The sequence below is a fragment of the Schistocerca serialis genome, chromosome 3 (assembly GCF_023864345.2).
Source record: "Schistocerca serialis cubense isolate TAMUIC-IGC-003099 chromosome 3, iqSchSeri2.2, whole genome shotgun sequence".
NCBI lineage: Eukaryota > Metazoa > Arthropoda > Insecta > Orthoptera > Acrididae > Schistocerca > Schistocerca serialis.
This window is the reverse complement of record NC_064640.1, coordinates 481,423,048-481,436,579: the sequence shown is the minus strand read 5'-3', so window position 1 is coordinate 481,436,579 and position 13,532 is coordinate 481,423,048. Positions and strand designations below refer to the sequence as shown.

At 39.0% G+C, this 13,532-nt stretch overlaps 1 protein-coding gene across 3 annotated transcripts in view; it reads left to right on the top strand.

Moving 5' to 3' along the window:
* The window catches only part of LOC126470370 (chloride channel protein 2), a 516,483-nt gene that overhangs the window by 481,860 nt on the left and 21,091 nt on the right, over positions 1 to 13,532 (top strand). For all 3 annotated transcript variants that reach the window (XM_050098184.1, XM_050098185.1, XM_050098187.1), the window contains exons 16-17: positions 312 to 471; positions 12,162 to 12,301. In XM_050098184.1, the coding sequence (XP_049954141.1) occupies positions 312 to 471; positions 12,162 to 12,301 (300 nt within the window). The remainder of the gene's footprint in view (positions 1 to 311; positions 472 to 12,161; positions 12,302 to 13,532) is intronic.

The window sequence follows — 13,532 nt, the reverse complement described above, 5'->3', positions numbered from 1 at the left end:
AATAACTATTACTAGCTGGCACTCATTCACACAACATCCCACTCTTCAAACACTACAGGATAAGAGAAGGTTTCTCTCTACCTGTCTCCCTCTACCATCCAGAACTTCTTAATTTAAGTAACCCATTTTAATTCAGGTATTCCATTACCATATAAAACTTTTATTTTGAAAATAATTTATAAGTTTTGGTTTTATACTCACAGATATTCATATTCCACTCATGATTTTCCTTCATTATATTCTTGTAGACATGTACATCAGTAAAGAAATGGAGTACCTGTATAATGTATTTATTTCATATGTATTTTTAGAGCAAAGGAAGAAATGGAAAGAAAAATGATAGAAGAATTTCAGCAAAAGCAGAGGAGACCATCTAGATTTGAAGTCATTCCTGCACCCGACATCCTCAAACTTCGACAACAGTCAGCAGCTGATCTACTTTCACCAAATAATATTCATGCAGGGGATGGAGTAAGTCTCTTACATTACTGATACTAACTAAATCAATACAATTTACACGCATTAATAAAAGATTAAGCAGTCACATATCAGCAGCTTGGCCAAAAATCATGGTATTGTGACTGGAAACATCCACTGAATTTTCAGCGTGATGGGTCACAAATTTCTTATGGAACAAGAGATAAAAATGAATAAAGGATAAGGTGTAGACGGTGGGAAAACTGTAGAGGATAGGTAACCTAAGGTCAGTGTGAAGAAGCACTTACTCAGTTTAGGAGAATTGTTATTGAAGTTTTTAAGATGATGTGCTTAATCAAAAGCCAGGGAGTTCAGAATTCTGCAAATGAATAACAAATGTGAAGAAACATTTCTTCTTCCCACATCTCTAAGAACATAATCTATTCTTCTTTCCCTTTGGTCAAGAGAAGGACTTGTACCTCACTTTGAGTAGAAATGTGAACTCATACCTGAAGTTCATGAAGCTAGTTGCTTATTCACTAAAAAATGGGTTCCTAGCTAGAGGTACAAAAATGTTTGTCCATGTTCTTGTTGACAGCATAAGATCCAATATAGACAACTGAGAAACAAAAGTATAAATATGTAATTTCATTTTCAAACATGTCTTTGCAAAGGATGGTCCAGAAATAATACCTCCATTTAGTCTCAGTAACAACTGAAATGTCCTCAGTACAGAAATCAGCACCAGTAATCCACAAAAATGGCTGAAATTTCTTGAATTCTTCAGGGGCCTGAGGCTCATCCATCCATGACAAATTTTTAATTAAATAACTCTATTCTTATTCATGCCTTACCAAAGATTCCCTGAAGAAAGAAATGATCTCAGTTGTTGGAAACTAACAGATATTTATAAAAAGGGCAACAAAACTACCACCCAATATTATTCATTTCCATTTGCAATAAAGTCATGTAATTCATTCTATCTAACATTAACACATCTGCCATTAATTCACCTTCTAGAAGGGAATCATTATGATTTCTGAAACACTAGTTCTGTGAAATCCAACTTTCACAGTTCACATGTGATATAGCCATTGATAGAGGTAACCAAGTTGATTGACCATTTCTCGATGTTTGAGAAGCTTGTAGTTTGACACTGGGCTAGTTCCTGCTGAAGAAGATACAATAATGCATATCTAGCCAGTACGGTGGATGGATTGAGGACTTCTTCATAGGCAAGATATGCTTTCTTATACTGTATGGAGCATCATCCACAGGCACAGAAAAAATTTCAGATTTGCCCGGGGAAGTATGCTGGGATACCTTCTCTTCATGTTACATGTTAATGAGTTAGCTATTAATATTAGCACAGTCTTAGGCTGTTCACACTAAGATCTGGCTAGCAGAAATCCCAGAAACTCTTACTTTACTGTACAATTTGCAGCATTAGAGAAAACATATATTCAACTCCACTAGAATTGGTGTGGTTGAGCTGGTTTATAAAAAGAAAGTAAGGAATGACTCTGAAAATAGTAGGCCAGTGTCACTGGATGAAATGGTTGTGTGGGATTATTGGCTGGGAGACCCTGTCTGGGTAGTTCGGCTGCCTAACGTAAGTCTTTCTATTTTACACCACTTGCACATCAATGATAATAAGATGAAATGATGAGAACAATACAAACACCCAGTCCACAAGCAGAAAGAATCTCCACTCTGGCAGGTAATCAAACCCAAGATGCCAGAATCCAGAACCAGCAATGTTCACTGCTAGGCCAGAAGCTGTGGACACCAATACCACTAATCCCCACTATGAGCAAAATATTTGAAAGTGGTATTCTGACTCAGCTTGGTGTCTTCTTCATGAGACTGAACTGCTTATACTGGTACAATCAAAGTATGGTTTTGAAAAAAGAGATAAGCATGGCCACAGCAGTTAACAAAGTTTTTCCATGAAGTATACTTTACACTTGACCAGAGGATGCAGATGCCAGGTACATTTTTAGATGTGATCAGGGTCATATTGAAGGGGTGGCAAGATAGGCTCCTGTCATGTGTGCAAGCACAGAGGGGCACAAAATGTTAATGGGACAAAAACAAGAAAGAAAAGTAGTTTAAGAGTTAACTTTGAGTGGTACATACAGAAATGACTACTAGTGAACAGATCTAATCACTAGCATGGTTTTGTGGTAACAGTGCACTTGATCCACATGGCTGCTGCTTACACAGCTTGCTCATGTTCGGTAGTCAAGTTCTCACTGCTACTTCACTACTCTATTATAGGACGTCAAAGACTGGCAAGCATATGCTGAAGTAAATATGCTAGTCTGCTTCACTCAAAACAGGGAAATGTAAATTGAAATTATAATGGCATTACTACTTCTGGAAAAGGATATTTTCTCAACTCTTAATTATAGCTGTTTTTCTTTTATTTATAATTAATAGTTTGTACACTATTAATAGTTAATGAGTAGAAAGTAAAATCTGTTCTTTATTAATGATATTATTATATATCTTACTGAAAGCACTGTACAGTTGTAGCCATTTTGTAAGAAGATGTAGATTTTGTATTTAAACTCTAGCTCGTTCAAGAACTTCTTCCAAAAGCTAGCAAAGTTTTGGTTCAGTGAGTGGTCTCCTTTACTCCTAAAACAACTGTTGTTGTTGTAATTGTAATTTGTCATAGCTGTGTTGGGAAAGAACCTGAACTCCAAGCATTAAAAGAAAGGACTGAAACTCAAATAAGTATGGGTACTGAAAGCTGGCTGAAATTGGAGATAAATTCACATAAAATTTTTACAATGGACATAATGATGTTCAGAAAGGATAAATTAAATACACTTGGTGGTGTGGTGTGCTTGTTGCCGTTAGAAGTAGCTTAACTTGTAGGGAAATTCAAGTAGAAAGTTCTGGTATTATAGTAGGAATAGAGGTTATAATTGGCAACTGGACTAAATTAATAATAGGTTCCTTTTATAGACCCCTGACGTAGATGATACAGTTTTTGAATGGTCCAAAGAAAACACGAGTCTTATTTCAGATACACCACTCATGCAGTTATAGTTGGTGGTGATTACAACATATCCTTGATTCATTACAAAAATATGTCTATAAAGTCAGTGCCCAGCATAAAACCATCCAAAGTCATACTAAATGCTTTCTCTGAAAATTATTTTGAGCAGTTAGTTCAGGAGCCCACCTTACGTGTATATGGCTATGAAAACATACTTGACATCTTACTAACAAATAATTCTTAGCTAATATGGAGCATCATAATAGATATGGTGTTAGTGAACACAAGGTCATTGTAGCGAGACTGAATACTGTGACACCCAAATCCACTGAAAAGAAATCCAAAATATATCTGTTTTCAAAAAGTGGATAAAAATTCACTTGATGCTTACCTACGAGACAGTCTGCATTCCTTACACTCTAACTATGTTGCTTGGATTCAAGAAATAATATCAGTGACAATTGAGGCATTTATACCAAATAAATTAATAAAAGATGAAACTAATCCCCCAAGGTACTCAAAACAGGCCAGAACATTGTTGTAGTAGCAACAAAAACAGTGTGCCAAATTTTAAAAAATGCAAAATCTCAAAGATTGGTGATGTTTCACTTGGTCTCAAAACTTAGTGTGGACTTCAGTGTGAGATGTTTTAACAGTTCTCACAATGAATACATTGTCTCAAAATCTGGTAGAAACTAAAAGAGACCCTGGTTGTATATAAAATACACCAGCGGCAAGACACTATCAGTGCCTTATCAGTACATTCACTGTGCAACAGCAATGATAATGTTACCAATGATTGCATCACTAATGCTGATTTACTAAACACAGTTTTCTGAAATACCATCCTCAAAGAAGACACAGTGAACATTTGAGAATTCAAATCAAGAACAGCTACCAATGTGAGTAACTTAGAAGTAGATATCCTCAGCATTCCGAAGTGGCATAAATCACTTAATAAAACCAAGTCTACCAGTCCAGATTACATACCAATTATGTTCCTTTCAAAGTATGTTGATATAATAGCTCCATACATAGCTATCATATATAACCACTCACTTGATGAAAGATCCATACCTAAGAACTGGAAAGTTGCACAGGCCACACCAATATTTAAGAAATCATGGACACCAATTTGCAGTAGGATTTTGGAGCATGTACTACATTCAAACATTATGAATTACCTCAAACAAAACAATCTACTAAGACATAGCTCGGATTGAGAAAATATTGTTCTTATGAAGCACAACTAGCTCTTTATTCGTGCAAAGTAATAGTGACTATCGACAGGGGATCTGAAATTGATTCCATATTTTTAGATTTCCTAAAGGCTTTTGACACCATTTCTCACAAGCTACTTCTAATCAAACTGTGTGCATATGTGGTATCATCTCAGTTATGAGATTGGATTTTTTGCAAATGATGTTGTCATTTGCCATAGATAAAGTCATAAGTAGATCAAACCAATTCTAAAATAACTTAGACAAGAGATCTGTATGGTGCAAAACGTGGTAATTAACTCTGATTAACAAAAAGTGTGAGGTCATCCACATGAATACTAAGGAATCTGTTAGATTTTGGTTACACAACAAATCACATAAATCTGAAGGCTATCAATTCAACTAAATACCTAGGGATTACTATTACAAGCAACCTAAATGGGAATGATCACAGAGATAATGTTGTGGAGCAGGAATGAAAGAGTGTGTTTTGTTGATAGGACACTTAGAAGATGCAACAGGTCTGCTAAAGAGACTAAGCAATATGAAACAGAATGAGCATATGGGGATTGTGGTAGGGGAGGTGAATTGTCAACCTCAGTTTATTGGGAGAATTTTGGGAAAGTGTGGTTTATCTGTAAAGCAGACCCCATGCAAGACACTAGTGCGACCTGTTCTTAAGTACTACTTGAGTGAATGGGATCCACACCAGGTCCAGTTAAAAGAAGTCATCGAAGCAGTTCAGAGGAGAGCTGCTAAATTTGTTTCTGATAGGGTGCTTCAGTAACTCAAATTGGAATCCCTGGAGGGAAGAAGACATTCATTTCAAAGAACACTACTGAGAAAGTTTTGAGGATTGGCATTCGAAGCTGACTGTAGAACAATCCTATTGCTGCCAATATACATTTCACATAGTGACCACAAAGATTAGATATGAGAAATTAGGGCTCATATGGAGGTATACAGACAGTTGTTTTTCCCTTGCTCTATCTGCAAGTGGAACAGGAAAGGAAACAACCAGTAGTGGTACAGTGTACCTTCTGCCACACACCATGTAGTGGCATGTGGAGTATGTAAATGTAGATGTTAACGTAGATGTAGACTGCCTACAGTGCACTTGTCCGTTCTGTCCTGGAGTAAGTTCAAAGAATGGCAACTCATTTTGTACGAGGGCTATCCACAAAGTACATTACATTTTGGAATTAAAAATAAATAAAGTATTGGAAATCTTTTTTATTATATACAGATGAAAGCCACACTTCAATACTACTTTTCTACATAGTTGCCATTTAAATTAGGGCACTTATCGTAGCGATGGACGAGCTTGGAAATTCCTTCGTCGTAAAATTCGACCGCCTGCGCCTTCAACCACGTGGTTACCTCTTCTTGAAGCTGTGCGTCGTCATCAAAACGCTGCATAGCCAACCACTTCTTCATTGCTGGGAATAAGTGAAAGTCGCTCGGTGCCAGGTCGGGACTGTACGGCGGATGAGGAAACAACTCCCACTTAAAAGATTCGAGAACTTCACGAGTGGCATTTGCCGTGTGGGCCCGGGCGTTGTCGTGAATCAGCAAGATCTTTGAGCCCAACTTCCCCTGCGCTTGTTTTGTATTGCTCTTCTGAGGTTGTGCGGAGTTTGGCAATACCTTTGAGAGTTTATTGTAGTGCCTCTTTCCAGGAAATCCACAAAAATTGTATTCCTACCGGGTTACTGATTAACCACGTGGTTGAAGGCACAGGCAGCTGAATTTTATGATGAAGGAATTTCCAAGCTCATCCATTGCTACGATAAGTGCCTTAATTTAAATGGCAACTATGTAGAAAAGTAGTATTTAAGTGTGGCTTTCATCTGTATATAATAAAAAAAAATTCCAATACTTTATTTATTTTTAATTCCAAAACGTAATGTACTTTGTGGATAGCCCTCATATTATCACAGAATAGGGGAGAGAATGTCATGGATATGATACACTATGTGATCAAAAGTATCCAGACAGCCCCAAAAACATGTTTTTAACATTAGGTGCATTGTGCTGCCACCTACTGCCAGGTACTCCATATCAGCAACCTCAGTAGTCATTAGACACAATGAGAGAGTATAATGGGGTGCTCTGCAGAACTCACGAACTTCGAATGTGGCCAGGTGATTGGGTGTCACTTGTGTCATACATCTGTGCCCGAGATTTCGACACTCCTAAACATTTCTAGGTCCACTGTTTCTAATGTGATAGTGAAGTAGAAATGTGAAGGGACATGTACAGCGCAAAAGCAAACAGGCCAACCCCATCTATTGACTGACAGAGACCACCGACAGTTGAAGAGGGTCATAATGTGTAATGGGCAGACATGTATCCAGATCATCACACAGGAATTCCAAACTGCATCAGGATCAAGTGCAAGCACTGTGACAGTTAGGCGGGAGGTGAGAAAACTTGGATTTCATGTTGAGCAGCTGCTCCTAAGCCACACATCATGCCAGTAAATGCCAAACAATGCATCGCTTGGTGTAGGGAGCATAAACATTGAATGATTGAACAGTGGAAAACTGTTGTGTGGAGTGACGAATCACAGTACACAATGTGGCAATCCAATGGCAGGGTATGGGTGTGGTGAATGCCCAGTGAATGTCATCTGCCAGCATGTGTAGCACCAACAGTGAAATTTGGAGACGGTGGTGTTATGCTGTTGTATTTTTCATGGAGGTGGCTTGCACCCCTTGTTGTTTTGCATGGCAAAATCACAGCACAGGCCTACATCAATGTTTTAGGCACCTTCTTGCTTCCCACTGTTGAAGAGCAATTCAGGGATGGTGATTGCATCTTTCAACATGATCAAGCACTTGTTCATAATGCACGACCTGTGGCTACATGACAATAACATCCCAGTAATGAACGGGCCTGCACAGAGTCCTGACCTGAATCATATAGAACACCTTTGGGATATTTTGGAACGCCGACTTCATGTCAAGTCTCACTGACTGTCATCGATACCCCTCCTCAGTACTGCACTCCATGAAGAATGGGCTGCTATTCCCCAAGAAACCTTCCAGCACATGACTGAACATAGTTCTGTGAGAGCGTAAGCTGTCATCAAGGCTATTGATGGAGAGCGCCACGAACTTGTAAGTCATTTTCAGCCAGGTGTCTGGATACTTTTGATCACATAGTGTATGTGAGTTGGGGTGGCAATCATTAAAACAAAGGTGTTTTTCAGTGCTGCGAAATCTTTCTCAAAACTTCAGTCACCAACATTCTTTTATAAATGCAAAAATATATTGTTGACACTATACTCCATAGGGAGAAATCATCATTGTAATAAAATAAGAGAAAATATAGCACCTACAGAACAATTTAATTGTACACTTTTCCTGTGCACTGTTTGAGATTGGAAAAACTACCAGTGAGATAATTCCACTGAAAGAAATATAAATAAACATACATATATTATAAAGTTATGTGTGAGTGACGAAGTGTTGTACACAAACAAAACCCTCCCCCTCACAAAAAATCACAAATATTGAGATAGATGTCAAGAAATTATCAGACTGGTACAAAGATTGCAACAATCCCATATCTAGAGAAATGTGAAATTACATACCTCATAAAATATAAAACTGTAGTATCATTTTACAACATGTTTAATGACTTTTAATAAAAACTGTGAAATCATGTTAGTTCACGTTAATAACTGTGAACAGAAGTGTGAATTGTAGTCATCACATACACTGTTCAGCCACATTAATGTGACCACCTGTCAAAAGCCTGAATAACTGCTTTTTGCAGTGTGAACCACTGCAAGATGCACACTAAGACAGTCACTGAGGGTCTAGAAGGTACTGACAGGGATGTGGAGCCATGCCGACTCCAATGCCATAGCCAACTGCACTAGGTTTCCTGGCTGAGGATCAATGGTGTGAACAGCCCAACTGAGGTTGTCCCACAGATTCTTGACTGGATTCAAATCCAGGGAGTCTTTGTACTGCACAAGTACATTGTGGGCTGTGTGACACATTGCATTAGCCTGCTGGTAGATGCCATCATGCTGAGAAAAAATATGAAGCCCAGAGATAGATGTAAACTTGTGTTGATCCACTGTGCCTTCCAGAATGATTAGACATGCAAACATTCTTCCTCCTTTGGCCTGGCCCTTTCCATGATTGTTACAGGGTATTTGCTTTCAGACATTTCGTGCTGTACATATCAGTGCCCATCTGTCCGATGGAGTATGAAATGTGATTCATCTGAAAAGATACCAGCTTTTATGACAAATGAACAGCATTCAGCATGGGTGCCTGAATCAGGCACCTTCTGTGGAGACCCCCATATGCATTAACATTTGCTGAAGAATCATTGAGGAGACACTGTTGGTAGCCCCATGGATCATTTGGGTGGTCAGTTGCTCAACAGTTGCACATCTATTCACCTGTATACATCTCTGCTGCTATTGTACACCTTTGCCATCTGTGGCCCATGGTGCACCACAGTTCCCCTGGTGCAGGGTTTTGGTAGTGTCATTTTGCCATGCATGATATACTTTAACCATAGTGGCTGGGACGTGAACAGTTAACAGATTCAGCCATTTTGGAAATGCCTCCACCCTTGGCTCAAAAGCCAATGATGATACTCTTTTGGACAGCAGATAAATAGCTCTATTTTTGCATTGTGACCATGACTGCACTGTTTTCTGTATCCCTGACACACTTAATGCACCTCCCCCCCCCCCCCCCCCCCACCAACTGATAGTGCTGCCACCTGGCATCTGTGCATTGTTATTACATGCTGATGTCGAACATAGGCAGTGGTTGAATTAAAGTGGCTGGACCACATACAATCATTTGTGGATTTCAGGTGTTAGGTTTTGATACAACAGTATTACATTGCAATTTATCTATGAATGAGATTACTTATAAAATTATTGTGTGATGTATACTAGAAACAATCACAAGATAGAATGGATTTTTCACTCTGCAGTGGAGTGTGCGCTGATATGAAACTTCCTGGCAGATTAAAACTGTGTGCGGGACTGAGACTCGAGTTCGGGATCTTTGCCTTTCGCAGGCAAGTGCCCTACCATCTGAGCTACCCAAGCATGACTCACGTCCCATCCTCACAGCTTTACTTCCGCCAGTACCTTGCCTCCTACTTTCCAAACTTCACAGAAGTTCTCCTGCAAAGCTATCAGAACTAGCACTCCTGGAAGAAAGGATATTGTGGAGACATGGCTTTGCCACAGCCTGGGGAGTGTTTTCAGAATGAATTTTTCCCTCTACAGCAGAGTTTCATATCAGTGGACACTCCACTGTAGAGTGAACAATTCATTCTGGAAACATTCTCCAGGCTGTGGCAAAGCCATGTCTCCGTAATGTCCTTTCTTCCAGGAATGCTAGTTCTGCAAGTTTTGCAGGAGAGCTTCTGTGAAGTTTGGAAGGTAGGAGATGAGGTACTGGTGGAAATAAAGCCGTGAGGACGTGGTGTGAGTTATGCTTGGGCAGCTCAGATGGTAGAGCACTTGCCCATGAAAGGCAAAGATCCCAAGTTCGAGTCTTGGTCTGACACACAGTTTTAATCTGCCAAGAAGTTTCAATCACAAACTAGTTTAACTTATGGAGGAAAGTCGCATGTATGTTGAGGAAATAGTTGGTACAGAGGCTAGAATGCAATAAGACTGCCTGTGTCCTACCTGTGAACAGACTTAGAAGAGCTATAAGTAAATCACATAAAAGAATAACTTCTACCATCCATCTAACAGTAATTTACAGGCTACAGGTGTCAATAGAAAGAAGTGTGAGGACAGGTAACAACTCACAATACACCAACCAGCTTGCAGACACATAAAATGTTATAGATTATTATTGATCATAGGTGATATTATTGATGATAGGTTGGAAAAAGACAGTATTGGGAAGGGAAATGGATTGGAAGGAAAATGGATTGGAAGGAAAATGGGGTAATTTGGACTGGAAGAGAGAGAAATGAACAGCTTCCACAGACGTAAGTGAGGGTATTAGCAGGCTTAGAGGAAACCGAAAGGTAATTGTCTGATATACAAATGGTTGACAGGTGCTGACAGTTGTTAAAATACTTCATATTTCATCTCTTCAGTACTGTACTGATATTTTAAATCACACAGAGAAAACAGCTAAACTGGGAACTGGTTAAAGTATGTAGTGATTCAACAATTTTAGCAGCAAGTCATTTAGTGTGTATGCACATACACTGATCGCCCAAAATATTAGTACCACTGCCCACTGTGATGCTGGATGCTGCCTAGTGACGTTTCAGGCGTGTGATGCAGTAAGAAAAGTATGTAAGGGGAGCAGGCATGGATTGGGGATCACCCTAGTGGAGATATGGGCTGCAAATGGGGAAATACATTGAGATAAGCGACTCTGGCAGAGGGCAGATTATTGCTACATAATGCCTATGAATGATTACCTTGAAAACGGTGAAGCTGGATGAATAATCACATGCTGCTGTCATAAGCATTTATGGAAAGAGGTAGAAGGACAGAGGAACTACCACTAGGTGCTAAATGTTTGGATGTTCATAACTCTTCACAAAACGTGAGGTCGATGATCATCTCCACAAAGTCCATCATTGAGGTGAACAGCAGCTTGAAATGTGCAGTGCACCATGGACACAGGCTGGTGGGAGCAGTTTTATTCTATGGAAGACATTTTCCTGCACTTGCATAGACCTGTGGTGGTAATCAAAGATATGCTAATAGTTGCAAACCTCTTGCATCCATTCATGCTTGATGTCTTCCCCAGTGGTGATGTCATGTTTCAGCAGTATAATTGTCTGTGTCTCAGAGCCACAGCTGTGCTACAGTGGTTTGAGGAGCATTATAGTGAACTGAAGTTGATGTCTCGGTGACAGAATTTGCCTGATGTAAGTCCTATGGAACCAATCTGGGTCGCTGTCAGGTGCCATCATTGAGTATGTAGATCAACAGCTCATAATTTATGTGAATTACTTGACCTGTGCATAGACATCTAATGCCATGTACCACCAACAAACTGGCAGATCCCTGATACACAGAGTCAGTGATGTATTTCATTCCAAAGGTGGATGAACAAGCTATTATGCAGGTGGTCATAATGTTTTGGCTCATCAGCATATATCATTACCAGCAGTGATAAAATATAGCTAGTTCCTGTGCATATTTTCAAGATTCCCCATAATATAATTGCTCTTAAAAATACTAACTTGCTTTTTTTGTTTGTTGTAAAGTTTACAACTACATATCATACTAAGAGGCTATTTGTCATTTCCATAAAATAATTGACAAGTATTTTGTTAATCTTGTCCATGTTTTTCATTATGATAGACATATTACAACATTGTGTCTGTATGTAATTTATAGAATAAGAAAAATGGGTTACTTCCCTTTTTTAATATAAAATACTCTTGAAATTTTAAGCGATTTCCTAATAGAACAAATTGTGCACAGAAAGCATGTAATTCTGTGAATCTTCACTTCTGATTTTTAAAAGGTTATAATTACGTTATAGAACCATTTTTCTCCGGTTTCTGGGAGTCAGCCAAAGAAATCTATATTGAAGAAGACAAACTCATTTACACTAAGAAGCTTCAGCCCTCTCGTAAGCCCAAGTGTAACTCCATACACAACTGTGACGGGTGCTGAGAGTAGGTGAGTTATATTCAAATAATTTTCAGTTAGAAGAGTGTTACTCAACTATATTTGTGGAATACTGTTATACCTCTCATGAATTAAAGCAGGCAGATTGCAATTTACGAGGTGCGGCTAGAAAAAAACCAGACTGATGCTGGAAAAAACATTTATTTACAATTTCATGTTATCTCCTTCAATGTACTCACCTCCTCGGTCTCTACACCGCTCCATACGAATTTTGCACTGTTCATAGCAATGCTGCAGATCATTTTCGGTAAGTCCATACATTACTTCCATCGCTTTTTCTTTTACTGCTTCAACAGTCTCAAATCTAGTTCCTTTCAAAGCTGACTTGACTTTAGGGAAAAGAAAAAAGTCACAGGGGGCCAAATCAGGTGAGTAGGGTGGATGATCTAAGATGGGAATGTTGTGTTTTGCCAAAAACGTCTTCACTGACAACGCACTGTGAGCTGGGACATTGTCTTGGTGAAGGATCCATGACTTTTTTCTCCACAAATCGTTCCGTTTTCTCCGTACTCGCTCATGTAGGGTAGCCAGGATGCTAATGTAGTAATGCTGATTCACTGTTTGTCCCTCTGGTACCCAATCAATGTGCACAATACCTTTGATGTCAAAAAAAACAATCATCATTGCCTTGAATTTCGATTTTGACATTCGTGCTTTTTTTTGTCGTGGAGAACCAGGAGTTTTCCAATGCATCGATTGGCGTTTAGTTTCGGGATCGTAAGTAAAAAACCACGATTCATCGCAAGTAATAACATTTTGTAAGAAGGTGGGATCAATTTCAATGTTTTCCAGGATGTCAGAACAAATCATTCTTTGGCGTTCCTTCTGTTCAATTGTGAGACACTTTGGAACCATTTTTGAACACACTTTGTTCATGTTGAAACTTTCATGAAGAATCTGCCTAACACTTTCCTTGTCAACTCCTGTTAACTCAGACACTGCTCTGATTGCTAAACGGCGATCTTGTCGAACAAGTTTACCGATTTTTCAATGTTTGCATCAGTTTTTGCTGACAATGGTCTGCCAGTGCGAGTGTCATCACTGGTGTCTTCGCGGCCATCTTTAAACCATTTAAACCACTCAAACACTTGTGTTCGCGATAAACAATCATCGCCGTACACTTGTTGTAACATTACAAACGTTTCACTTGCAGATTTTCCTAGTTTGAAACAAAATTTGATGTTAACACGCTGTTCTTTCTGTACACTCAACATTTTCTGAC